The 27,306-nt window shown below is 45.8% G+C and overlaps 2 protein-coding genes across 3 annotated transcripts in view; one reads left to right on the top strand and one right to left on the bottom strand.

Annotated features, from left to right (window-relative positions):
* Positions 1-1,274: 1,274 nt before the first annotated feature.
* On the bottom strand, positions 1,275-5,771 carry POLR2L (RNA polymerase II, I and III subunit L). Of its 2 annotated transcripts, none has more exons than XM_074918707.1 (3): positions 5,633-5,771; positions 5,079-5,180; positions 1,275-1,744 (listed from the first exon to the last, which is right to left on the bottom strand). In XM_074918707.1, exons 2-3 carry the CDS (start codon positions 5,171-5,173, stop codon positions 1,636-1,638), a joined length of 204 nt encoding a protein of 67 aa, XP_074774808.1. In that variant the 5' UTR covers positions 5,174-5,180; positions 5,633-5,771; the 3' UTR covers positions 1,275-1,635. The 2 variants fall into 2 exon arrangements, with proteins under 2 accessions (XP_074774808.1, XP_074774809.1); XM_074918708.1 differs by lacking the exon at positions 5,633-5,771 and adding an exon at positions 5,391-5,595.
* A 192-nt stretch (positions 5,772-5,963) lies between these two features.
* TSPAN4 (tetraspanin 4) overlaps positions 5,964-27,306 on the top strand; it is a 453,985-nt gene continuing 432,642 nt past the window's right edge. The window contains exon 1 of the mRNA XM_074918701.1: positions 5,964-6,005. The gene's annotated coding sequence lies outside the window, so the exon portion shown is untranslated. The remainder of the gene's footprint in view (positions 6,006-27,306) is intronic.

Genomic DNA, 27,306 nt, shown 5'->3' with positions numbered 1-27,306 from the left:
ACGTCAACCCACCACAAAAGGTCATCCTGTATTTCAGTGTCCCTTTTAAAAAATCCCCTGAAAAAGAAGTGAAAGGTGTTGGGTGGTTTTTCATTTTTTTAAAGTGCATTTAGCTAGCTCATACAGCAAGCATGCAGAACGTAAGCTATCCAACCAACTATGAAACAAAACCTGGAATTAATTGCTTAATTCTCTTTGCATTAGGCTAAAGCATATGGTTTTAAAATGTCTTCAGTGAAGAACTGCTGAATATGGGAAACGTCCACTATTGCCTTGTACTAAATTGAAAAGCAAGTTCAAGTGTAAAGATTGGCGAGGTGATAGCCAAAGGCAAGCTGTCCGGCAACTTACTTTGGGAGACAATCTAGTTTTAAGGTTTGTGTGTACAAGTTTGACCCAGCAGTCATTACCATTAAGTAATTACCATCTCTGAAAACCCAGCTTTTGTTCAAACTTCCTTGTAGTTCTTCCACAGAGATACTTCTTACCCAGCAGCTGATATACATGTGCCAAAACTTTTAACTGCACCAGGGAGTAACAGACTGCAAGCTAAGGGATTATCATCCATTTCAGCCCGTTTTCTCCAAGGCTGCTATAACAATGATTTGTCCTGCGCTGGCACACAGGCTAACGCTGCATTTGAACAGATCCTGAGCGTGCACAGACGTAGGAACTGGCCTCCTTCATTTTCAGGTCCAGCTGACCTCTGTGTCACTCCACCACGAGAGCACACAGCACTCTGTGCTTGGCCAGGCCGCACCACGCCACACGCGCAGCACAACGTGAAGGCATAGAAATGACTAACAAGTGGAAAGCTTGCCTGCGTAGCAGCTACAGAGAGGTGCAGGTGCTTGGCAAGATCAAGGCTTTGATCCTGTTCACACCAGCATGCGTGAATTCTCACATCCAGTGCTTTCCGTGGGAACACTCACACATGTTTTACTGAAATCAAGGGCACTGCACCATCTGATTCACTGTTTTTTATATTACAGCAGCCATAGTGTTTTGTAAGAGTTGGGGTAAAGACCACAAGTTGACTTTAACTGCAGCAGGGAGCACACTCTGCTAGCTCCAGAAGCTCGTACCAAACAAACTTTCCCACTTCCCTGTTGCTGCAACCCTGAGCCTCAGTCCCACATTTCTAATCCCCTTGCCTGCCTGGTGCAAACCACTGAACCGATTAGTTAATACTGCTCCTAGCCTCAAACAACCAGCACAAGCAAATGGCAAGATCCAAGCATACACATAACTCCATCCAGAAACTATGGGAATGCTACAGGGAAAGACATCCTTTATTTCAACATTTTTATGAAAAATAAAGTTTTTCTACATGAGCAAACATTTATTTTTGCTGGCAGAAGCATCTAAAAGTTCACAAAACAACTCCAAACACAGGTTTGAAAAGAAGCATCCAAACTTTTAATTTAATCTCCAAATCTTGGTTAAGTGGACTTCAACTTTCCTTTATTTCCTGAAAAGAGGTTAGTGGCTTGGGGCAGTATTTTCTCCAGAAGGCAAACATCTGTCAAAGCTTGCACTACAGGTGATTTTCATCCTTTACCGCCTGAAGTCCAGTTTCAAGTTTAGAATTAGAGATATGTTCCACATGGCTTGCAGCACGGTACTTTTTTAATCTCATTTCTCCAGGGGTGCATAATTCAAAAGCTTCTCAATCAGATCCACGTGGGCTAGGAGCATTCTGCGGCAGCAGTATCTCTTCAAACCAAGGGCATCCAGGGCATCTCTATTAATGAACAAGAACAACAATAAAAAAAAATAATGGATGAAGTGAGTCAGAACCACTTGTAAGCGTTCCTAAGCAACCTACTGATTACTTTGAGCTTAGTCATAGAGGAAACCTTGTTTGCAGTTCAAATTAAGAAACTGAAATTCAGCATGTGCTTTTCCATTTACTGCTGTTGACGGGGTGTTTGCCTGTTTGCTGGCCTGCAAGAACACACCATCTTCTGTTGACGATGGTGTTTAGCTGACACCACTATCAGACTTTCAGAGGTCAGTCTGCGGAACTCCCACAGGAACAGAACTGTAACAGGCTCTTATAAATTTCCTCTTCTTAACTACCCCACTCCTGAGGGCATATTTGGTCATGAAACAGCAAGGTTAAGTGAGATGTCAGTGTTTTGGTATTGGAAATAAAATTTTAGCCTTCACAGCTGGAAAGAGACTTGAAATATGGTTCATTTCTAAACTCGATTTAGTTACAGTAACTCAGTCTTCCTTTTACAAACACCAGTCTCTAGAAAAGAGAGGAGCTGATCTGGTTAAAAATCTGATCAAGAGGTGTGAATGTAGGAATAGGAACACAGTTCTGAAAGGTGAGAAGCCATTCCCACTGCTTTTACAATCCTGGACAGTCCTTAATTCCCTGTGCTGGCTACAGCTCCTGCTAACTGTATGCTAGAAGGTAGCATGGAGGCACTAGACAGTCTCCTGACGCAGGAATAAGGAATTGCATCTCTAAGCATTGTTACCCATGCTATTGTTAGCATCTCTAAGCACAGTTATAACACAATGTTTCTGTAAACTGAGGATGATACTTGCCTACTTCACAAGATAAAATTGTGATCTAAGCCACATTAAAAGGGTGAGAGATATACAGAAACTAAAATAACTCCAAATGCAAACTAGCCCACATATGGATGGGAGGCTAATTCTGAGGAAGGCTAAAACCCTTTCCAGTTCCCATATAAAAAAACATTCAGTGACACAACCTGTTCCCCACAAATAAGGATGTGCACACTGCTCAACAAGAAACTTGTGTTATACAGTCTTTCCACTTAATTCTTCTGAGTGACTGCTCAAGATTCTTACAGCTGAGTAAAGAATGGACGAGTCAGCCTGAGCCTAAACCACTGCGTGTGTCTTCAATGGCTATCGCTGTCAGACCTCTTAAGTGACACCATCTAAGCTCTTCAGCACCAGCCTATTAACCATAAAGCCAGGCTGATACTCCTTCAGAATTTGACATTCATGAAATACAACTGATCTCAGGTTTGTAGGTCTGTATGACGCAGTGCAACAATCCAGCATTCACTTAAAACAAATGTCATTTCCCCAAACCTGTAATTCTCTCATAGGAAGAAGCTGACAGATATTTTTCTAAAGTACAAAGGACTGAAAGGAAGCCTCTGCATAAGACAGACCATGGTAAAAGGTTGTTTGGCTTCAAGCAATATGGCCTGACTGCATGGAGTCAAACTCCAGCAGCTTCTCTGAGGATGTCAGTTAGTCCTTGTACCTAAAAACAGTTCTTCAACGGCTTAAATAGCAGGGTTAGCACTTGCAAAAGTTATTTAAGTATATCAAGAGTGTATTTTTTTTTTTTTAAAATGCTTATAAATAATATCACATGATCTCTAAACTTTCCAAAACACCTGAGAACAAAAGCATCTGATGTCTGTTGATATGTAAGTTTTAAGAGCTATCTGGAAAGTTCTGAACTTTCAAATGTAGTTATCAGAGGTACAAAATACTAACATTAATCACATCTTTAGATGTCATAATACACATTTCAGCTAAACCAACTTCAGTTGTATTTCCCTTTTCATCTAGCTTCCAAGAACTTGTGGAAAAAGAGCAAACAGAAAAGTGTGGGTCTTTTGTAACCACAAATTGTTTAGACAAGTTTATTTCTTCCATTTTGCCCATCCAATTCTTGAGCCACCATTAATAGTGACTCTGACACTGCACTGTAAGATTTTAACTGTTCGATATCTGTAAACTCTGCTTCTGATCTTACAGTACCATAACTGCCTTAGTTCAAACGGGCATCCTGGAATCACACCAGTCACCATAGCCGTTGTTTTCAAGTGAGCATTTATCAGTAACAACATACATCTTCCTGTCCCATACAAAAGCAGAAGAGTAACAAAGACAGGACAAATGTTAAAATGTAGTACTTGGAAAATAAATCAGAAGTGCTACCAGAATAGCTCTGATAAATTTCAGAATTAGTGAGAAATGATTAGCAACCCATACTATTTTAATGCTTTTAGCTCCATAAATGGAAGAAAACCAAAGTTTTTTTGGTAGGAACTTTCCAAATACCTTTAGTTTAGCAGCTGCAGTGTTCTACTCAGCTATGTCTGACAGGTTCTGGGATGTAAATGCACTCTAAAAAGGCCACTCACAGAAGTAATGAGTTTTAGGAAGGGTATTGAATGATTTTCTCTGGATAGTTCTAAACCATAAAAATGTTTTCAGATTTACTTCAGAGAAAAGGCAGTGAAATCTGTGCTGTTAATATACATTCTTCTGATAGTTCACAGACATAAGTCCATTTAAAAACCTATTAGTAACCCTAACATTTGAATGCAAAGCAAATACTCTTTTCTTTCTACTTAACAGTTTCAACATCGCTTTGGGAAGTCTCTCAAACTTCTTTTTTTTTTTTTTTCCACTCCTTTGAATTGCAAACATATGTGGTGGTTTTTTTTTCCCCCCTCATACTAAAACTTGATGACAATGTGAATATTTCTCAAGAGTTATCTTCTCAAACCCTTCTGAAGTAGGCCCACCACAGCCAGGCCTTCCTTGAACTATTAAAGACAATTCTGGCTATGCAAAGCATGCACAGGCTTCTTAAAATAGAATTGTTAGGACTATCAGTCAGGTATCCAGAGCAGTCAAACGACCCCTTCCCCCCCGTTAGCAATTCTGGGTATTGAATATGAAATGCTTTTAAGAAAGCCTAAGAGGGATATATATTAATGACGTTCATTACTTCTTATACCTGTAACTTCTCTCTCCTTTAAAAAAATAATACATTGCTATCAAAGTTGTCTGTCCTGCTTGTTCCTTTCCCTCCTGTTCCATACAGAGTTAAATTTTCTATAAAGTTAAGACTTGGCAACTTCCATGTTACTACCCAGAAAGATTCAACAGGGAAACGAGTACTTTTTCACCCATTATAATTTCCAACAACCTCTGGCTAAATAGCTTCAGTTTTCAGCCTCTCTACGTAAGTGCAGGATCACGAAGTAACTCTATCTTTCACACTTTAGATGAGAGCATTCTCATCTAAAAATCTCAAAAGAACATACAGAAATAATACCCACCCTTCCGTATATTCTGCTTGCAGAAGGCCAAGGTAGGCTTCCCACTTGTTTCCAACTATTTTGCCGCATGTGAAGCATCTGACCGGGATGATCATTTTTGCGCTGTAACGTTAAAAAAATTCAGGTCGTGCCTCTACAAAATGACTAAATACCACATTCAGCCACAAGAAAGGAAACCTCGGAACTTGTGTACAAGTCCCAACCGGCCGCAAAACAGACAAGGGGACCGCGGGTGGCGGGGCGCAAGGCGGGGGGTGGGTGTGTATGTCGCGCCCCGCCACCCGCGGCCCGTCCCGCACCACCTCGCCGCACCTTCCGGGAGCTGGAGACCCCACACCCTCCGGCTGGGGGACCTAGCCCGGGCCCGCGTTACCGCTACCGGCAGAAACGGGCCTAGCGCTGGCGTGAGGCGCTCCTAGGGCCGGGACAGCCTGAGGCCGAGGCCTCGCTCGCCAGGGCCGGCCCCGAGGCCTAGAGGAGGCCGGTCCCAGTCGTCCCGCGCTTTAGCGGCCCTCCAACCCCGCCGGGCCGCCGCCCCGCGAGGCGACCCTTACCGCCGGGGCTCCTCCGGGCGCTGCCAGTGCGGTGGGGCGGAGGGGGGCAGCGCGGTGCCGCCGGGCGGGCCGAGGCGGCGGGCGGCGGTAGCGGCGCCCCCTCAGTTCCGGGTAGGGGTGGTAGCGGCCGAGCGTACGGCGGCCGGGGTGGCCCAAAAGAGCGCGCGCGCGGGGCGGGCTCGTTTTCGCGTTTCGCGTGCGGAGCGGCGGCGGGAGCGCGGGGCGGCGGCACCGCCGGGGCGGGAGAGACGGAGACACCGAGCACGGCGCCCGCCCCCGCTCCTCCCCTTCGCCGTTCCCGGGTGGGTGGGCACTTGTTGCATTGCGAGAAGGTTTCTGCAGCGACCGGACTTCTCATCCCGTCCTGCCTGAGGTAACTGGGAGCCGTCCTGGGGCGGGAGGCGCAACCGGTGGCTGCAGCCCGGTACCTGCCGCTTGGGGAGGGGAGGGGGACAGCAGGCGTGCCGGGACCCCGGTGCGCGGCGGGAGGCAGCCGGGGCAGCCCGCCGGTCCGCTCCCTCACGGGCAGAGCGCGGGTGCGCTGGTGCCCGCGGGGGCTCCGCCGCCGCAGAGCCCCCGCCGCCGGGGCTGAGGAGCGGCCGCGGCGGGACCCCCGGCCGGCACCGTGTCGCCTGTCGCGGCTGTGGCCGCGCGGCGCCGCGGGCCCTCCCGGGGCTGTGTCCCCGCCCGTTGTGGCGCTGCCCCGGGGCGGGGGGCGGCAGGACCGGCTGCCCACCCCGCCGATGTCCCGCCGCCGGCCCCGCAGGGGTGACGGGTTTTATTCCTTGTTCCCCGCCCGCGGCGCGACAGTGTTCTATTTCTTTAAAGCCAAACTCGCCCTGCGGTCCCGGTCAAGTTGCGGGCGCTCTTGTGGCTGCAGGTTTGCCGAGAGTTTTTAAACTCTGGGGTCAGGTTGGGCTTGACGCTGTCCCGTTTAACTTTGAACGTCTTGCTGCGACCCGTGCCAGGGCTAAAATTAAAAAAAAAAAAAAAAAAAAAAGGCGGCTCGAGAGGGGCGCCCGGGGGTACCGCCCGCTGCCGGGGGCAGCTCCAGGGACGCCCCGGGGTGAACCGGAGCGTTTTCCCCGGGCTTGGGGGGACCGGGGGAAGCTCCGCTTGCTCGGGAGGCAGCGGCTGGCGGCAGGCAAAGCAGGCAGATTTATAGGGTGCCCCAAGCGGGGGAGGTTTGGTAGCAGAGGATAACGCATCTCGAAACTGTTTACTTGTATTTCGTTGATCTGAGGAGCGGGGAAGCGTTCGGCGCAGCCTCTGGGTGCTGAGCAAAGCTGCGATGGCTACAAACTTTGGGGACAGACGCGGCTGTTCCGGAGACTCCGGGATGAAGCATTAGTCAGTCCTTACTGTTCTCTTGTGACAGCGTTAGCATTATGCTAATTGTCCTTGGGCAGAGCAGAAATTCTCCCAAAGTGTTTTATTTCCCTCCTAAAGTATCTGTGAGTTGATACAGTGCGCAGCGCAGAGCCATTACTGTCAGGCAGATAAATAATTGTGTCTTAATGCACAGCTTATGTTAATACGTCTTTCGTGACTATTTTTTGAACGACTGGATTATTGACCCTCTGCACAGAAATGCCAGACCTAACTTGAACTGTAAAAGAGCAAATAGTTTTGTTTTAACAAATAAAGGTTTGAGGTTGGCCGAAAGCGTTTTTACAATTCTGATCGCTAGTGAAAAGGCAGTAATTTTTGCAGTCCCAGGAACAATTATATGCAGTTGTGAACCAGGCAAATTGACTTGGCATGGAGGGTAGCTGAACCTCCTGCGATCTCTAGATTATTATCATTATTGTTATTGTAGGCCAGCGGGAGCCAAACTGTGTCTTTTCTTTTTCTCTTTTTTTTTTTTTTTTTTTTTTTTTTTTTTTTTTTTTGGGGTGGTGGTGGTTTTTGAGAATTTGGAGATTGTGCTTTGATGCATTTTCAGCACCAGGGCTCCAAAGTAATTTTCTTACTGAACTGTGCGGTGAAAGGCATTTGTGTTTGGAGATGGAAATTTGCGACTGGGATTGAGAAAGAGGGGCTGTCACAGGGCTTCGTGGCAGAGCCACATCATTAGATGTAGGTTAGCGTCTTACAGGTGCCTTGTAGAAATGTGCTTCCTTATTTCTCAAAAACAAAACTGAATTTTAACTTTCAGACCTAGTTCTTATATCTGACTTTGCTCAACATCTTTTTTCAGAGAAACATTTACTCGGCTTGTTCTCGCAGCATTACTTTAACTTTGCTATATCTTGTCTGGATAACCTGCTTCGGCTGGGTGATGGGACTTAATGAACTCACAGCTCTTTTATGGTTGTAGCTTCTTTGATCCTAGAAAATGTAAGGATTTTTATGATCTATGACCTGGGGAGACTGCTACATACTGAGAATATTCTCCGCTCAACTTCATGTATCCTCTGCTCAATCTGACTGTTTGCCAAACTGCAGGAGCTTGTTTAAAAGAGCTGGGGGGGGGATGTGCACCCATGTGACTAATCGGAATCAGAGTCAGTGTTTTCTGGGCTGTAGCTCAGGCTGATTAGGGTGACTCTGCAGAGTGAGCACGTTGTGCCATGCCACCTTTCAACTCTCTTTTTCAGGTGAGCTGGGTACTGCTGACACTCAGCTGTTGCAATTTAGTATTTAGTCACATTTGGTCTCTTCAACCATCCTTCTGAAGGGGGATGAGGACTGGAAGAATTGAAGAGTTAGGTCTCTTTAAGCATCCTTTGAAGAAGAATTGCAAGAATTGGAGTCCTGTCTCTTAGAACTATCCCTAGAACAGCACGGGTCTTTCTGACAGTAAGTTCTCGTCCCATTTCTGGTCTCTTGCCACCTTCAACAAGCAGCAGTCCCCCAGACTACTGATTCTTTGGGTCTTCAGACAGCCTGGTGGCCAGGAAACTCATTGGAGCACCCCTCAGCATTGAGCAGAAGAGACTTCCCTAGATCTAATCAAGTTGAAGCAAGTTTTGAGAACTGTGGACTGCTCTTCAATGTGCTTCTGGAGCAGCTTCTGTCATGTGAGGTTTTGCGGTGGGGCACTGCAGATAATATATCTCACTTGGTTAATGCAGTACAGGACTTCTTCCTGTGATCTGAACAGCTTTTGAAAGCTGACAGTGTTCTGTCCCAGCATCAGTGGTTGAGGCTTGTTCTTGGCATTTTCTTGTGGATTTAGACCTACAAACTGTAGCTAGGCATGCCTGCTCCATGGCATTGTTAGTGATGAGTACTGAAATCCTAGACTGGTGACTAAGGAGTAGATCCCACTTCCTGTTCTCCTATCCACAAAATGTAAGGCAGAATACTGCTGCTTGTTTAAAAAACAAACCCATAAAAAGTCAGTTAAGTGACCTGACTGAACTACTCTTAGAATACTTTTATAGCTTGAGTGGCCATATGACCTCCTGCAGCTCATGTTGGCAGATTGTGTCTTTTGTGACCTTGTCTCTGTAATTAGGCTGTAGGAAGGAGTCGTGGGATCTCTGCCCTCTTACTGGTAGCGTGAGAAACCAGTGGCTGAGAAAATTATTTTTTTTTAACTTTGTGGGTTGCAGTAGGTTAAGCTTAGGCATTGCACCCTCACAAGTCTGAAGACTTCGCTTTTCATTGCTTTTCACCTTCTGTGGTCCTTCCCCTTCTTTTCACTTTGCTGGTTTCTGCATAGCTACAGATAATCACCAGAACTGAAGACTTGGGTCTTTTAAGATCTGATTTGCCAGTTAGGTAGCAGTTGTGTTCAGGGGTAGTGAATTATTATTTAAATTCAGGACTTTTTAGAAGAACTTTTCAGTGAAGGATTGTTTTGGCACTATTGATCATGACTTGCAACCTTCTATACACCTGTGGATAGCCCTCTTGGCTCTGGAGTTAAAAGCTCTGTTTCTTGTTGCTTTCTGTGGCCATTGAGAGACCAGAGTGTTACCACTTTCCACTCCATCTGTGACCAACACCTCAGAATCGTGTACATGGTTGCAGAAGTGTTTGGTACCATATTCAGTACCTCAGATCTCAGCAAAGGCAGAGTGAGAAGAATCCTAAGAGAAGATGACTTGCATGAATCTTGAAATGAGTGATTAAATAGGACGTTAGTCAGGAACTGAAATGTGGCATGGAAAACTTAACAAATAAATATGTAGCAAGTAGAGAGCCAGAGCAAGAGGGGGCGATAAAAAAACCAAACAACCCAACATGCAAGACAAGGCTTGGCTGCTGTTTTCTCAGGCACGTTCTCCACTCCCAAGTTTGTTACATCCTGCAGATTTACTGTTGGGCTTTCTCTAGTTCAGGTTAACTACTCAGTGTTTCATTCATCCCTTCCACAAAAGAGAAAGAAAAGTGGCTCCCTCTGGAGCTAGCTAGTGTGACTTTGGAAGGACTTCTTTCCCTCTGAAGCTTGCAGGCTTAAGGAGCAAAGACTAAGCTGGAATCTTGTTTTCCCCTTGATTTTCTGAGTGGATGGCTTTCTGCCCCATTATGTGTCCCCTATGCAATTGCATATAGGTTTACATGGGATGGTAGGGAGGCGGAGAAAACCAAGGAGAGGCAGGGATGATGGAAGGAGGAAGGACTTGTCTACTCTGTAGAGCTTTGCATTGTTTAGGTGCCCTGCATGGTGTTTAATAGCTCTTCAGGCCTCTGGATTTACTGAGACAAATGCAGAAGCTGCTAAGCAAGTAGAAATGAAGAGAAACCTCTCTAAGCTGGGGATGTGCCTGCAGCTTCACTGTAATACCAGACAAGCCTGATGCTGCTGATTTCATTAAAAGCAACATTTGGGGACTCAAAGCAGGGTTTAATACTTGCTATATATTTTTTTACATATGCTGACCTTATCTGGTAAGCCTGTAATATTTGTTGCAATGAAGAGCAGCTGCTGCATAAATACATATATAATATCAGTTGCCAATTCTGAAAGCTGCGCTGAGACTGTGTCTTGTTTGAAGTGGGGTTGCTATTAAAAGGCAGGTGGTAGGATGTTTATTTTACACCTTGTTAATTGCTTGTTTTTCCTGCTGTAATTGGCTTCCTAATGGGGGCAGAATGTACTTGGTTTTGCACACAAAGCTTCATTACTGACAACCGATGGAAAGGATTTGAAGGGTGGGATTTGCTTGAAATATATATATTGAGTAACAGATGTCTCTGCTAGATAGAGTGTATGAGGAACTCCTGTAGATGTGTCCAAAAATGCAACTGTTTTTCCTTAAAACGATTTAAGATGTCCCTGTGTTAGATGGAAAGATCACTGCCTATTACTTGAGAATGGGGCAGAGACTTTGTTCTGCTTCGTTGGACGGGAGTTAGGATGCTGGGATGGTGCTCTGTACTTGGGGCTGACAGCACTACATGTATTTGCAAAGGTATCTTTAGTGATCTCGGTGGCATATCTAGCGATCGCTCCTGCTATCAAACTGGGAGGAGGTGGTGAGCCGTGGTGGTGTTTAGTAGCTTTCAGAGATTTCTGAAGCCTTCCCTGCTGCTCATATATGTTAGTGCCACTTCAGGTGCCCTCCCTTGGAGGCAGGGCATTGCCATGGAGAAGCACAGCTGGACCATCTGTATTTTCAGGGTGCCCCTGGTTGTGCTTAGAAGTGAGAGTCGAGATGTTCTGACTAGGGTTGGGTGCTCCACCAAGGCAGTTCTTGCTTTAATAATGACTTTTTAGATGTGGTGCAAGGTTCCTTAGCGTACGAGACTGTTGATGGTCATAATGCTGATCATCAGACACCATTATGTCTGCCGTGAGCAGAATTTTGTGCTGTTTGGTTTAATGTGCTATTGTACCTGTAGAGGTTGCTGTAGGTGGCAGGTGAGTGTAGTTTTGTGTGTGTATGTGTACATATATATGTGAATATATGTGTATATATATATTATATATATATATACATTCATATATATGTGAATATTATATATATATATAAAATATATGTATATAAAATTGATAATGAAAAGATAAGATAGCCCCTTGTGGAAATGGCTTATCCTTAACTCCCCTTAGCACCCCTCTCCCCCCCCCCCCCCCCCCCTTTTTTTTTCTTCAAAGCACTGTGATGGGATTGGAAAAAACACCTGTCTACTCCCTCACTGCTCTGCTTCCTCAGATGTCAGTATTTAAGTAGTTGAGAACTGGTTTTATCTGTGATGTTTGTTCTCAGTAAGGTCACTTGAAGGCAAAAGTATAATGTTTGCCAGTCTTGGATTGACATATTTTATAAGAAAAAGCCTTTATTACGTGAATATATCACAACCTAATGGCTGTTTCATGTTGGGGGGGCGGGGGGGAGTAATATCCTGAGGCAGTATTTTAATCAGAAAGATCACAGGAGCTGCCCATCAGCTCGGCTCTTCCATGCAAGTGTCCTCAGATGACAAAATAATCCTTTTTCTTGGCATAATGCTTTTCACTTCTGCAGAATCTTTCCTTTCAGAGTAAAGGGTGGACTGTGAACTTGAGGTGAGGCCAGAACTTGTCAAGTATTGATGCATGAAGGGAGGAGCCCCAAGGTGATCCATGGTGAAAGCAGTATGTGCGTTCCCATTGAGCTTATGGATGTGCTTTTGTTCCCGTTGTACTTCCTGACTTTGGCTGGGAACTTCTTTTCTCTGCATGTTTATACCCTTCGGGTTCTCTCCCATCAAGATTTATCTCTAAAAAGACTGCAGCAAGCCAGTCCTCTTGTAGTAGTTTGCCCTGGCATCTATGAATCTCTGAACTCCAGTGAAAAGGAATGGGGGGATTTTCCAACTTCAAAAATAAGTCTTATCTCTGAGGCTCTCATAAGTGATGATGGATGTATTTGGAACAAAGAATTAAAGAGCAGGCTCTGCTGAAGACTAGCCTTTGGGCCTTTTGGGGATGCTTATGTCTGTATTTAAGTTTGATGCTTGGGCTTTTCCTTCCATCTGTCTTCTGTCCGGTTTTGCGTCTTGCAAGCCTTCATGGGAGTGGGAATAAAAGATGGTTGTTATAAGTAAGAGCAAAGATTCATCTTGCTGAGTACCTTGTCTCTGACAGTGGTCAGCAGTGGCTACTTAAGGAAGCAGATAAGCTTAAAGCAAGCGTGCAGTTGGAATGCAGTGGAATGCTTGCATTTTGTGTTTCATGAAAGTCTAACTGTAGTCTTGTTCCAGAACTGACCAGGTAGGGAAGAAAATGCAGTTTTTCTGATTAAAACCATTCACTCAGCCTAGGCATGTCAGCCTGCTGTGTCCAGATTAAGGTGCTGTATGGAAGCTGGATGTCCTAAACCAGCTCCAAAGTGGCCCCTGCTGTGTGCTGCATCCTGGGGAGAGACCGCTATTTCTAGAAAAGTCGCTGTTGGTGTGCAGAGCCTGAGACCTTCCAGTGTACAGGCCTTCCAGCGTGGATGTGGGGAGGAGAGCAGAGTCAATGCACAAGATATCATGTTGTCACTCAGATGAGTGGGCTGCTGTGCACCTATCATTGTGCCATCCACAGGGAACATTCCATTGCTTTGTTTATTGAGCTGCTGTTTTTAAAATTAAAAACAGCCAAATGTTTCATAAAATATTAAGAGGCACTGCTTTAGTGTCTCTCATCAGATTAAGTATGTCACTTTGTGTGTCCTTAGGGTGATGAAGCCAATCAGCTTGGTTGTTCTCTCACCTTAAGGATGCATTAAGGTGACATGCTTCATCTCACAAGGGATGCTGAAGCTATCACACTGCAGAACTGGTAACCGTAGGGGTCCTGCACTTTAACTGTGGATTCTCAAATGAAATTTTGCAGAAGCAATACAGTTTGCTTTGTACGAGTGAATTCCTTTTTGTTAGAGAAGCGTTTCTTGAAAAAAATATTGAGGTAATACAGTGGTAGACACATGCACAGAGGCTGCTCTGCAGGAAAGAAAGAAATTACAACATGTTTTATATGAAAGACCAAGAACTGTTATGTTTCAGTGGGTAAAGGGGTGGAAGCCTCTATATTCCTCAAACGCTCTTTATGAATATGGATTTTGAAGCTGATTTGCTTGCAGGTGAACTTTTTTCATTCACGAGCCAGTTCCAGCATTTTAATCACAACACAGTGGCACTGGAGTAGCAGAGGGTTGGGAAACTGTGAGATGTAGTAGCCCCAGGACTAGAAAGCTGAGGGAGGGTCTCCAGTTTACTGCACAGAAGCCCTGAGGCTGCACGCTGGTGAAACACAGCATGTTGGAGCTGGGACCGAGCTGTGGAGAGCTACCTTTCACTGAGGTTTCCATCATCTCTTGCCTCTACCCAGCAGTTCTAGCACGCTTCAGCATGTGGGTAGTACTTCGGAATGCTGCAACATACCGGGTGAAATAGTCGTGAAATTTTAGTAAACTCAAGATACAAGACCGACCTGACTTCTGAACATCTTGGCTGTTTTCGGTTGTGTGGCCTCTTCAAACCTGGTAAGGAATGGCACATGTGGTATGTTACTGTCGTGTTCCCACTGCGCGCAGCTAAATCACACACGCGTGCGTCGGGGAGCAGTTAGTCAGGAGTCTGTTCTGAAGGGCAGCAGTTCCTTTGTCTGATCTGATACACTGCTGCTTTGCTTGGTGCTGGTGTGAGGGAGTAATAAAGTAAAGCCTTCAATCATACGACCTGATCAGAGAGGGTTGTCTGTAGTGATGGATAAGTCCTCTTGGAACAATAGGCTGCTTGAGCTGTGCCCAAGGACTGATGGGGATGGTTGGGGCTTTGCATTCACTTTTGGCCTAAGTGAAAAGAACAGTGAGATCAGGGTTCCAGTTCTGTTTGCAGTTTGCCTTCCAATCCCTGCCTGATCTAAAATGGTACCTACCTCTGCTCTTCCCAAAGATATTTGGAAAGCACTTTATCCATCTCCTTTAGAATATGCTGAGCATTTTGAGGACTCCCACAATATTTTGATTCCTTAAATTTGTTCTCTCCCAAGTAGGCACAAACCAAAGACATCTTTCCACCTTTCACCCTTACACCCCCCTGACTGAGGAGCTGTATGCTGAGCAAATGGATGTGAGTTCCCTTCCCTGGGACATCCCCCCAGCCAGGGCCTTTTCCTGCAGGCCTGTTGTATGACTTTGTCAAGCTGCTTCATTTTTATTCTTGATTTATGACATTTGCCATTCTTGGTAGAGAAGCTAAAAAGGTTAATATTATGAAAGTGCTTGTATTCTGTGAAAGATAGCTTTTTCTGGTTGTATTGAGAAACCTTTGAAGAGGAATGCGTGTGTGTGGATTCTGCTTAGCTTTCTAATAACTGAATTGTGCAGTGGTTTATCTGTAACCTGGGTGAATGTTAGCTGTACCCAGTGTTATACAAAGGATGCCACCTGCCTGCATCTGGGCCAGAGCTGTATTTGGATGTATTTGCATTTCTGCAAAGGAGATGTATTTTTCTGCTTCTCTATTGAGCTACATCCCCAACGTGTGGGTTCAGTTTAAAGCAGAGGTGCTCTATTATCTTAAAATGCATGCTGAACAAATACACTTTCCCTTCTATCCTGCAGAACAAAATGGTATATGGATGAAAGAATGGCTTTCCCCCCAGCACATGTACAGCCACTTTATGGATCAAGGAAGGGTTTGTGGAGCACAGAAGAGCTATTCCTGCTGTAGAGAAGTGCTGGTTCGATACCCTCTTTCAAGCATTCTTAGCTTTAGCCACAGTGATAGTGGGCTAGGGCTGTGCTGCAGTGGCTCTGCCTGTACTGCTACTGCTGCTTAGGCATTCTGCCTTTGTCAGAGTGAATCAGGACATCTGGAGGAAAGGGGCTGTGGGATGACTAGGACTTTTCTGTCACACACACAAGAAAATTTTGTACTTGGAGAATGGATAATAGAATGCCTTTATACCAGAAAACAAGAACTGCCCAGAAGATCCTACTCTCCTGCTAGAGGTAAGGACACGGAGCTACCCTCGGAAGTAGAGGACGAGGTTTCTTCATCTAGATGCAGTGGTAGGCTTGAGAGGTGTTTGTTTTCTGAAAGCTGTCTGTGATCTCTTACTGTTCTATTGGGGTTTTATGTTTCTTTGCTCTCTCTGTCAGTAAATGACCATTTCATTCTGGCAGTGCCCTACTGTTTAAATTATGGGTAGGGCTAGTTTATTGTGGACCTGTTTACCATCAGTTTTATTGCTGGCCTGCATTCCTGCTCTGCTGTGGGATTGTCATTGCAGTGCCTTTTGGGTATCCTCTTTGCTGTCAACTGGCCTGACTCCTAGGGCTTGAAAAGCTGTTCGAGGATTCCTCTGGGAGCCTAAGGGAGTTACTGGAAAGAAGTCAAATTCTCATAAGTTCCTGAGAAAGCTGTCATAAGCCTTGTGGCTGCTGGGTTATTGCCAAGTCCTTTATTCATGGGACCCATGATGAGCCATTGCTAGACAATAATGGTTTTAGGTTCCTTTGTACTGTATTGTGAAAGGAGAACTAGTTCTGGGCCATTGTTTTGGCCATTGTAAGAACATACAAGATTCTCTGTATCAAAGCATTTACAGATTAATAAGCCTCATTTTCTAGCTCTTTTTTTCTTCTTCTTCTCACTAGGGTTCTTTCTTTATGCACCCAGTTCACCTGTTGCAGGTTCAGTCCTAGCAATGATCCATCCAAAGTCAGACTGCTTTGGCAGCCTGTGGCTTTTGGCAAGTGGAAGACCCATTTACCATGTGCAGTACTGATTCTGATGGCAAGTGCTGCTGTGGACGAGCCAACTGTCCTTTACTGCTGCCTCAGTTATTTGTTACAGTAAGGAAAATGGTTTTGTTGACCCCTCCTTGTAGTATTTCCTTAGTGTACGTATAGCTATAGTACATGCATACACAGAGTGTATGTATTAACTCTGCCTTTGCCTGTTTGTGACTAGTTCTGTTGGGCAGGCTTTTGTATAAGTTGCAGAGTTGCTCTGACCCTGCACATTTGCCCTACATCCTCAAGTCATTTGGCAGTTTGTTGCCCCCTTATCTGCCTCTGCAGTGGAAGGGGTGAAGTCACAAGTAACTTGACTCATGGTCTTTCCATTTTTTGCTGCTAGCTTGTGGCTTTGTCCTGCTTCATGGTGGACAGTGCTTGGTACAACTCTACAGTTTTGAAAAGCTAATGCTGAAGTTTTCATTTCCCATGGGAAGGTAGTCCTCCACCCCAACAGCTTTCATTCTGTGGATGTCTGCCGTAGTGCAATCTTCTTTGCTTTTAGTTTAGTCCAATTGCCCTACACTCTAACCACTTAGTGAAAAATGAACGGATTAAAAAGTTATCCAGAACAGTATTGAAATGTCAAGCATATGCATTCAAAGTCATTTCAAATACTTAAATTTAAAATTAAATGTGTTGGTGCATTGAAATTGTTTGATACATCTCTCTGTTCAGGAGTGAGCTGGGATGGAATCCAAACCAAACCATGCGAGATCCCTGGAGGGAAAAGTGCAATGCAAATTGGAGGTAGAAAAGTCAGTCTGAGCTTTGGTTTGGCTTTGTCTTTGCAGTCTCTGAATGTGTGCCAGCTATGGATGAACAGCAGTAGGACAAATATTTAGGTGCTGCTGTACAGCCTATGGAAGCTTTTATTCAGTGGCATGCATTACAGATTTCATACCAGATCTGAAAAATTGTGTTTCTGTCAGAACCCACACCACTTCGTTTCAGCACAATGTTCTGCCAGCCCTGAAATGTGTCTGCATTTGCTTGCAGAGAGCTTGCCTGGATGCAGGGCTTGGTGCCGTCTATTCCTCTCTTTTCTTGGCTTGCTTTCTGCAGATAAAATAATAGTAATAATAAAAAGCCCCAGAAAAATCCTCTCCAAAATGTTGCTATTTGCAGCTGATATGTGAATGATTTTAGCAGTCATTTAAGTTGTTTGGTGGTGGGTGTTTTGTTTTTTTCTTTAATTTAGAACATCTTGTTTTGATTTGAAGTATTTGAAGTTTTACATATGATAGCACTACAGTAGAGCTAGGCATGTGGTCAGCTGCATGGATGTTGGCACACAAGTCAGGGGATGTGTTTCTAAGCCATGGTTTGGAAGAGCTGGGGTGTAAGGGGCTGACTGAAAGCTGGAGGTATTGGAGAAAAAGAAGCTTTTCTGAAATTTGATATGCCAAGCTGCCTTAGTTTTCATTAAGTCTGAAGGGTCAGAGTGGACACAACATATTTAAGGGACTGGGGAAAGAATTCACAGAGGATGCAAAAAGCCAGGCTGGTATTGAGCCCCTCTTGAGTGTAAGTTGCATGTGTGTGTGCAGATGCTGAGAGCAGAGTGTGACTGTTGGTAGTTTCTAGATTTTCCGTGGAACAGTTTGCATCACCACAGATGCACAGAAAGTTGCTGCTCACTAGTCTGGCCTTGTAGGAGCTGCTGATGAGCCAGTGTCAGCAAGGATCACTGGAGTGCGATGATCTGGTACTGTTTACCCAGCACCAAGCCTGTAGCTTGTGCTGAGTGGCATGGGCTGGCCTGGGTGTAACAAGGAGGAGATGATGTCAACAGGGTGGGAAAATCCTCTTATGACTGTATGGGGTGGACTGTGGAAATATGAGGGAATGGGAAGCTGATATCATGAAGGAAGTCAAACTAGGGTTTTACTTTGCTGTAGCAGCACATGGATGATGGGGATTGAAGGCTGAAGATGCTGGCTGTAGATGTTTCAGTGTTTATCTTCAGAAGTCAAAGGTCTCTCTTGAAACGTTTCTTTCTAAGACAGGGTGCGCGTAATGTGCGTGCTGTGTTAGGGCTGGATGATGTACCCATGTAAAATTGCCTTTCCCAGTCTCCTGCTGCTGCAGAGTGGATCAGACTGTCTTTCCTTCTCTGCTTATGCCAATGAAAATAAATTGCCCCACCATAACTTGTGAGGAAAGCAGCATTCTGTAATCCTGTGTATAACGCCACTGGCCAACAGTGTTGAAAACAAAGCCAGCCCTTCCTGTGGTGTTGGATGCTGCTTTAGGCAGGTTGGAGAGCCAGCTGGGCAGAGGCAGTGGAGCTGTCACTTCTGCAACTTTCTTACTCATGGCTGTTGAAATGGGCTCTTCTCTGAAATGTGCACAATACGTGGGGTTTTTTGTTGCCCCTTTCCTCTCCCCCATCCCACAATTACTTAAGATAGCCTGGTTGCTTCTATCGGGGAAGGTGCTGGGTTTTTTTGCAGCTCACAGAACAGGGGAAGAGGCATTGCACATATGGTATTTTGTTCCAGACAGTTTTTACACCCCTCCCATTTCTGTTTTCTCTTTTTAAAAGCTTCACAGAGCAGAAGATGAGGCTCTAATGACGCAGGAGGAAGGAGGGAGAAGGAACCTTCCCTCTTAATTTTTTGCCGCTTATGTGTCACTGACGAAGTAGAACACGGTGTGAGTGTCAGTGTCGCTGTACACACAGTGGTGTGGAGCAAGTGCTCAGATTTGAGTCATACAGGGGATAGCTGAAGTGGGACTGCATGGGCAGGGCTGAAGGAGAGGCAAATACTGGAAGCTGGAACTCTAAGCAGCTGAGAGAAGGGGGTTGCAGCTGACTTAGCTCTGTCCCCTACCTGTTTCTTCTTATTTTTGTTGCCGATTCTGATAGAGCACAAGAGCAGATACAGGGTGTGATTTTTCAAGGGGGCTAGCAGGATTCTGACTGCTGCCCTCTGCTCCTGAGAACACCTCAGGCCTTCCAAGCTTGTTTGTGCTGTCTCACTTCACACTAGTCATGTGCTGTTCTCAGTGACCAGCCTTGCCTGCTCTCTGTTTTCTCAGGTTTATACAGCTGCTCTGTTTGTTTTCCTGGAATACTTGGGATGTTTCCCTCGTTTCCCCTCTGCCTTCAGTATGTCTATTAGGGTTGGGGGTGTTGGAATGTGCAATCTGCCCATACTCTTTTCTTTGTTGCCAGCATGCTGTGATCAGCTTGTATTCTGAGAACACTGACTGTTTACCAGGGATGTTCACCCATGGCTCAAGCCTCTGCTCAAAGAGGGCTGATGCAGAAAGTGAGGTGACCAGCAAGTCAGTGAAAGGAGCTGTGGCTCGAGCCTGGGTTGTGCTGCTGGATGGCATCCACTCGGCTAGCCTGTGTCCTGGGCGATGCTTCGTTGTTTCTCCTGAGCATCTGAGTTGATACTTGGTTGAACACAAGTGGGTCACCATAGTGTTTCTGGGTTACTAGTGCTGCTACATTTCTGAGCTTTCAGCCAGGGAATGAAACCATTCTTAAGTCTCTTATGGCAGAATGATCACAGTAAGGTCACCCATTCGTGCACTTGACCTATTACTTTTCCCTGATGTTTGTCCCTTGCTGCAACATAGTTGCTATTTCCATAAAGCACTGCTTCCTTAGAAAAGTGACAATTCAGTTCTAGAAAAAAACAGAGCTGTCTTTGCTGGAACTTGGCTGAAGGTTGCATTTGTCGTTGTGCATGTGGTATGGCTTGTAAACAAAGTTTGCCCTGCTGTTTTTCAGGAGCCACAAAGAAGCTTAAAATATGCATTTCTCTGTGTGTCTCTGGAGATTACTGTGCTTTCACCATTTACTTTCATCCGTATTGAACATTGCTGCTCAAATTTAACAATAGTGCAGGGCAAGTAAGGCAGCGTAATATTAATCCTGTTTAGTTGGTCCTGTGTAATCCAGCTGTTCCTAATACACTTGGGCTTGGATTCATGCCACTTAACTGAAGTGTTTAAAGTAAGAGGTGGAGAGATGCTTACGTCTAGATGGGGACTTCCATCTTTGTGGGAAGAGGTGTCTGACCTTAGAGGAAGCTGACAGTGGTGATCTGCCTAACGTGGGTATTTCCTGAGTGCCTAAAGCTGGGTTGGATGGAGTCGAGCCTAGTGTTGGACAGCCCATGAAATGTTTTTGAAACCCATTGTGCGTGACACCTTTTGCAGCTTTGCTACTATTTGGGTTAAAGGAAACTCTGCTTATACTTTTGTAGAGCTGCTAAAAGCTTGTTTCGAGTTGGATCTATTTTCCTTCTCTTTTTCTAGTACAGAGTCTAGTCCTATGTTGCTAGGAATGTGAAGGGTGATGCCTTTTGTTTTGCACGTGTATCTTGCTAATTGTTGTGGGTCATTAAGTCTCCTTTAAGGAAGTGTAGCTGCTGCTGGCAATGGTAGCAGCTCGACAAGGAGCATTTAGCTGCCTCTGGGCCTTCAGTGGGGCATAGCACTTGCCCCTATCTCAGACTGCAGGTCATGGTCACCCAAACTCAGCCAGAGACCTCAAATAAGGCAGAGCCTTGACTGCAGGGATTCTTCAGGAACGGCAGAGCACAGGAGGGGTATGAGGGTGTCGGTAACATCCACAGGCGCAAGCTAAAGCTTGGTGTGAAACCTTGCAGATTCCTCCTTTCTCTGAACTTTCTTGCTGTTTGTCGCTCGTTCAGAATCGGGTCTCTCTCTCCTAGCCCTCCCTATCCATTCTCACCTCCAGTCTGAGAGCTGGAAGTGAGCAGAGAAGCATCATGTCAATCTGAGGCGGTACTCAGTAGATGACCTGGGAGGACCCTCTCCCTAACCTTGCCATGGATGGTGCGTGCTTGTGATGTACCATTCATCCACTGGGTGTCTCTGGGCTATGCAGAGCTCCAGGCAACAGCTAGTCCCTAGAAAGCTGGCACTGGGGATGCTTTAGGCTGCAGTTTGTGGGCTGCAGTTTTGTTCTTGCTTTGAAGGGCATTGTGCTCCCTTCTAGGTTGGCCACTCGGAATGTGGCTTGCTCACTCTTGAAAATGGAGTGTGTGGTAAGGCAGCACTGTGGGTTGCAAGTAGTACCTGTCTTGACCCGTTCCAAGGGCGGTGAATTCCCCAGCCTGGTTTTGCTTTATGGCCGTTTCTGGACACTTTACCCCTCTCATTGCACTGAGCTGTGCAGAAGGTCTAAGGGAGGAGAATGTTGGTGTAGCAGCTTTGCTACCTTTCCCTAACTGATTGGCTTTTTGCTTTTTTCCCTTAGCTGTGACAAGCTTACTCTTGCATGCACACTCAAGTAGATAATTAATCTGTCTCTCAACAGAGCTCTGCTGGCCACAGTATTTTCTTCAATTCCATGGAAATAGTTACTTTTTCATTATGATGCTGGAAGGGTAAAAGGCAGCCTATTCTCAGCTTTAAAAATGCCATGATAGAAGGTAAAGCTTTCATTAAACATGCCTGGCTGAATTTATACACTTAAGTATCTGAACTGTGGCTAATATCTTTTGAAAGAGAAGGAAAGAACACAGCTGTAATAGCCAGCATTTTGTGTTTGGATGGTTAATCAGTAGTACAGAAAAATAATTGAATTAATTCTGTCATAGATTTAGCCAAGAAAAAAAAAAAACACAACAAAATATGAATGTATGTTGCTGTAGGGTAGGTCTCCCCTTTTTTCCATCTCACGACTATTTAGGAGTGTTGGCATCTCAGTGGCTTGCAGGTGATGGTATCCGTGTTGCAGCTCTCTGCTGTTACAAACTTACCTGATGGAAGATTTGCAGTGTAACAACGGGTGCCAGGAGCTTTTTCCTGCTGACTTGGCTTTGAGAGGGTACTTGGTTATGCTGAATGGTGTTTTGTCATTAAATAGGCAAACTCGTCAGCAACTGCACAGGTTGTTTGGTCCCATCACTTGCTGTGTGCTATTTGTCACAGATTTCAGCACACCTTTATGGTGCATAAATGGTGAGATGGGATTTTCCTGGACTCAGGCTGGGATTTGAGCCTACCTGAGGTGGTGTTGGTAACTTTTGGGGGTGGTCAGGATATTAGTCACTCAGTGCTTTGCTGTGGAACAAGCCCTGGGCCTGTGAATAACTGATTCTGTAGATTACCAGCAGTGATTGTAGTAAGTTGAACAAAGATGGGTATGTCATGTTCAAGACTGGATAATAGTAGTAATACTTTTTTTTTTCTGAATTGGTTTGATGGCAGCACTCAACTAACACACTGCAAATCAGCTGCTGGGTAATAACTTGCTATACCGTGCAGAGCAGCGTGCTTTACAGTTGTATGGGAGCTGAAAGTTGCCTCACTGTACAGACACAAAATAATTCTGCACAGCTGCTCGGTGGCTTGTGTACAGGGTTGAAATGCTGGGGTTTCAACCCCAAGCCCCAAATCAAGGTTGACATATGGGTGTTTCCCACAGCCCTTCCCAAAGGGGGGTGAGTTTGCCTTTGGGCTTCCCTCCAGGGTGGGGCCGGCCTGGCAGACAGAGCCGTTGGGTAGATGAGCCCCAGGGGTCTGCATTAAGTAACCCAAGGTCAGGTGTCCCACTGAGGGATAAAAGCTGGGACCCCTTGCAGGAGGGGCAGTGTCTGTGTGTGAGGTGGATGCCCTGTGCAGAGTTCCCTGTTGGGGAAGGACCTCCTGCCTCCCTGGGACTGGGCTCCAGTCAGGTCTGGCTTTTGTAAACGCGGGCTGTGTAGAGATTCAGTATGTGGCTTCCTTGGTCTTATGTATTTGGCTTGTTGGCTCAGTTGTCTCCTGTCCCTTCTATGGGAGACTGCATGTCACCGTTTATTCCACCCATTGTTGGTCGTGCGGTGTCGTTGTTGGGCTCAGTGGGATTGATGTTGATTATGTATAATCTGACTGACTTGTTTGTACCCCCAGCGCTCACCCATGTACTGACCCTTTTGTATCAAATACAGTTTGGTTATTGGTTCATCTTTATGCTGGCTGTGTCCTTTATGCTAGGCCTAATAATTGACAAAACAAGGGTTTAGACTTGCAGCAACATAAATCGGAGCTCTGTTCATAAATTAGTCATAAATTAGTCACTTAGCTGTGATGTGTGGACATGCGTCATGTTTGTAGCTGACCTTGCCAAAGATTCATTACAAACTTGGTTAGAAGTTGGTATGTGGAGGCAGCCAGAGTGTTTGGCTTGGATAAAACCCCCAGTTCTGGATCCATGGGAGGGGTGGTTCTGTGCTTACCCAGACCATTTCAATGTAGGATAGAGTTTCACAGTCTGTGGCAGAAGACCGGGAGTTGGGAATCATGGCAATGCCATCATTTCCATACCATAGAGTCAGAAGAGAATGTCTGACTAAGATGGTGAACCCAGGACTTTTGGAACAGTTAGGGTTGAAAACAATGAATCTGGCAGTTGGCAAAGCAACAGTCTCAAAAAGATGTTTTTAAATCTGCCATTTGTCTTGGCAGAAAGTTGGAAAGTTTCAACACCATCACATGCAGGCATTAATATGAGTTACAAGACCTGGTTGTTGGTTTCTGTTTATTCCTCCTCCATCTTCAGTCTATAGAGGTTATTTCACTTCCATGGAGGCAGAAGCTTCATTTTACTGGCATGAACCCATGTGGCTGGCTGAAGCTGTAATTGGGAAGGAAGGGTTATGCTGCTGAATTTTGTTGTCACCACTGCATCTCAAATAAAGGACTGATTTAGCTATTGGAAGGGACAATATAAACTTTTTTGTTTAGGTTGTTGAAAATATCACATCATGACGAAGCATGTTTGTCACAACAACAAATCATTCCTTGTATCACCTGCCGGACCCATGGTAATGGAATGGAAGTTGAACTAAACAGGTCCATGTGGATGTAATATGGATAAATAGCCACTGCTGAGGGGGTGAAAGCAAGGGAAACTGGGAAGAAATTTTCAAGATACAGAAAATAAAGATCTTGTATCATTTTTTCTCCTGTAATCTGGGTTCCTAGTCAGCAAAGTACTGACAAATCCCTGTTCAGCTAAGTATTCAGAGGTGCGTTTCCAAAGGGTTTCAAGTCTGTGGAAGGCAGAGAGCAGCACTTCAAAGGGCTTTTAAAATCTATGTGTTATAGATGTCCTGTACCTACAGAGGCAGTGGAGAATTTCCTCCTAGATCCTTGCTGGTTTCTTTCCTTGAACACCTTGGCTCTGAGACCTGTCTTGCTTTTGTCTGGCTTAGCCAAGGTAGAGCAGCCCGTATCACAGTATTGCTCTGAACTGAGGCCTTTATGGTATAACAGATCAGAATAAGAATGATGGGAAATGGTGACCAGAACAGGGTTGTTAGGCCCAAATGCCTGCAGATTTATTCATCTACTTTTTATTTATTTAATATTCATATTCATCATTTATTCATCATTCAGCTGCTGTCTGGTGGCAAGATCTCCGGTGTGTTCAGCAGCTCAGGAGGTGGAGGCAGACCCACGAGGCTGCTTCACTTTGTGCAGAAATTCTGCGTGAAATACACTGTCGAGATTTGAAGGTGTTACAGCGATTAACTAAATGGGAACTTGAATGGCAAAATGATCCTGTTACGCTGCTTAGGCTTGGCAGAAGGAGAGGTGTCGTGGTGCTGCTGCAGTGCGTTTCAGAGCTGTGGGAGTTTGTGACAGTGGAGCAGGTGTGAACACTCCAGATCATGACTAAGTGATGTCTCGGCTGATGAAGAGTGCTGTTTTATTCCTTTCCCTTCAATGTTTTCTTCCAAATCTAATTTGCCTCAATTATGTATTCTTCTCTCTTATTTACAGTTACTGATGGCTTGCAGTTTTGTGTCAGCCTGTTCCTGTTGCAGGCATGAAGAGGAGGGAATTAGTCTTTGCTCTGCTGGTTATCAGAGACCCTGTAGCATTAAGGCACTGCACAAGGAAAGAGAGCTCTTGTCCTCAGGAACAAGTCCTCTAAATGGTGGAAGATGGGCAGGGAGTGTCTCTAGCACACCCGGAGCTAGGAATGGAGCTCAGGTCTCCTGGGCACGTAGTCCAGCCTCCCAGCTACTGGTGGGTGCACAGGCTTGTGTGGCACTCCTTGCTGGCCTGTTGATTTTTCATCTTTGCTGTGTTATATATTTTAGCTGCTGCTCTCTGGAAATAGCCGTTCTGTTGTGGCTATTGAGATGGAGAATTTTTGAACCTGGGTGTACAAATAAATGGAATGAAAATAAGTAAGACCCCAGGTTCCTCGTAGAAGCTGGGATTCTCTTCCTGATGCTTGTGGATTGGCACAAAGTCTGGAGGAGAAAGGTTTACAAATGGTAAACCTTAGGTTTCCAAAATCGCCTCCAGGCTGTTTTTCAAAAATGTATTTCAGTACTGAATTCCCATACAGAGGGACCATTAATGCAGCTGACATCTATTTTCCTTATGCCATTTAGTAATTACGGAAAACCAGAAAAGGGTAGAGTGAGGAAGACCTCACAAAGGATTTTTCTTGCCCTTTCAGTTTACAACCATTTCTTTTGAAAAGTACCAACAACTAATTTCTTAATCAATGTAGGTTTACTGACCAATTCTCAACACACTGGGCCAAGTCATTTGAAACAGGTAGCCCAAGTCCTTAAGAATAGATGATCCTTCCCTACAACTGGTATTTCCCACTGCTTCTCAAAGGTTTGAGTGTATCCATAGATAGGAGATAAACTTGGCTTCTAGATAAACAGAGCTGTACTTTTAAGGCTTTTCAGTTATTTTTATTTTCCTCATCTAAAACTATAGACATAAAACCAACCACTTGCTTTTTGGAGTGTATTGGGTTTACATGGCAAGGTTTTAGTAGCGGGGGGGCTACACGGGTGGCTTCTGTGAGAAGGTGCTAGAAGCTTCCCCCATGTCCCACAGAGCCCGTGCCAGCCAGCTCCAAGATGGACCCGCCACTGGCCAAGGCCGAGCCCATCAGCGATGGGGGTAGCGCCTCCGGGATAGCGTAGTTGAAAAGGGGGGAAAAACCAACCTGTGGGAGAGCAATTGCACCCATGTGAATATGAGAGAGCAAGAATCTGCAGACACCAAGGTCGGTGAAGAAGGGACAGGAGGTGTTCCAGGTGCCAGAGCAGAGATTCCCCTGCAGCCCGTGGGGAGAGGGCAGGCTGTGCCCTGCACCCATGGAGGTCCCCGGGGGAGCAGAGGCCCACCCGCAGCCATCCTCCTCCACCCCACGCCGGAGCAGGGGGTGCCCGAAGGAGGCTGTGACCCCGTGGGCAGCCCACGCTGCAGCAGCTGCTGGCAGGAGCCGTGGCCCCGTGGAGAGAAGCCCACGCTGGGGCAGGTTTGCTGGCAGCACTTGTGACCCCACGGGGGACCCACGCTGGGAGGGTCTGTGCCTGAAGGGCTGCACCCCGCGGCGGGGACCCACGGGAAGATGCTGCAGCCCTGGGGGAACAACCCACGTGGGAGAAGTTCGTGGAGCACTGTCTCCTGTGGGAGGGAGCCCACGCGGGAGCAGGGAAGAGTGTGAGGAGTCCCCCCCTGGGGAGGAAGCAGTGGCGGAGACACGGGTGATGGACTGACTGCAACCCCCATCCCTGCCCCCTGTGCTGCTGGGGGCGAGGAGGGAGAGAAAACTGAGTAAAAATAAACACAGGAAGAAGAGAGGGGTGGAGGGAAGGTGTTTTTAAGATTTGGTTTTATTTCTCATTATCCTACTCTGATTTGATTGCTAATAAATTAATGTCCCCAAGCTGAGTGTGTTTTGCCCATGACTGTAACTGGTGTGTGATCTCCCTGTCCTTATCTCCATCCACGAGCCTTTTGTTGCATTTTCTCTCCCCTGCCCAGCTGAGGAGGGGACTGACAGAGCAGCTGTGGTGGGCACCAACCACAGCAACCCAGCACGGTCCTTTTGGTGACCACAAAGGGACCTCTTTGGGAGGGAAGGCTGTACTGGCTCAGGCTGAGGTGGAGTTCCTTGTCCCCGCAGCACCCTCCCAGCGCCGTGCTCCGTGGGGCAGCTGGGCAGGTGCTGATAACACCGCAGGGTGCTGGCTGCTGCCGGGCAGTGCT

This window comes from Athene noctua, chromosome 14, assembly GCF_965140245.1.
Source record: "Athene noctua chromosome 14, bAthNoc1.hap1.1, whole genome shotgun sequence".
In the NCBI taxonomy this organism is placed as follows: Eukaryota; Metazoa; Chordata; class Aves; order Strigiformes; family Strigidae; genus Athene; species Athene noctua.
The sequence above is the reverse complement of the archived record's forward strand: the minus strand, read 5'-3'. Positions and strand labels throughout refer to the sequence as shown.

Coding starts and splice junctions, on each gene's coding strand:
- POLR2L (XM_074918707.1), bottom strand. CDS start 5,173: ATGATCATCCCGGTCAGATGCTTCACATGCGGCAAAATAGTTGGAAAC. Junction 1,745..5,078: donor CAAGCAGAATATACGGAAGG/GTGGGTATTATT, acceptor GTTCATTAATAG/AGATGCCCTGGATGCCCTTG.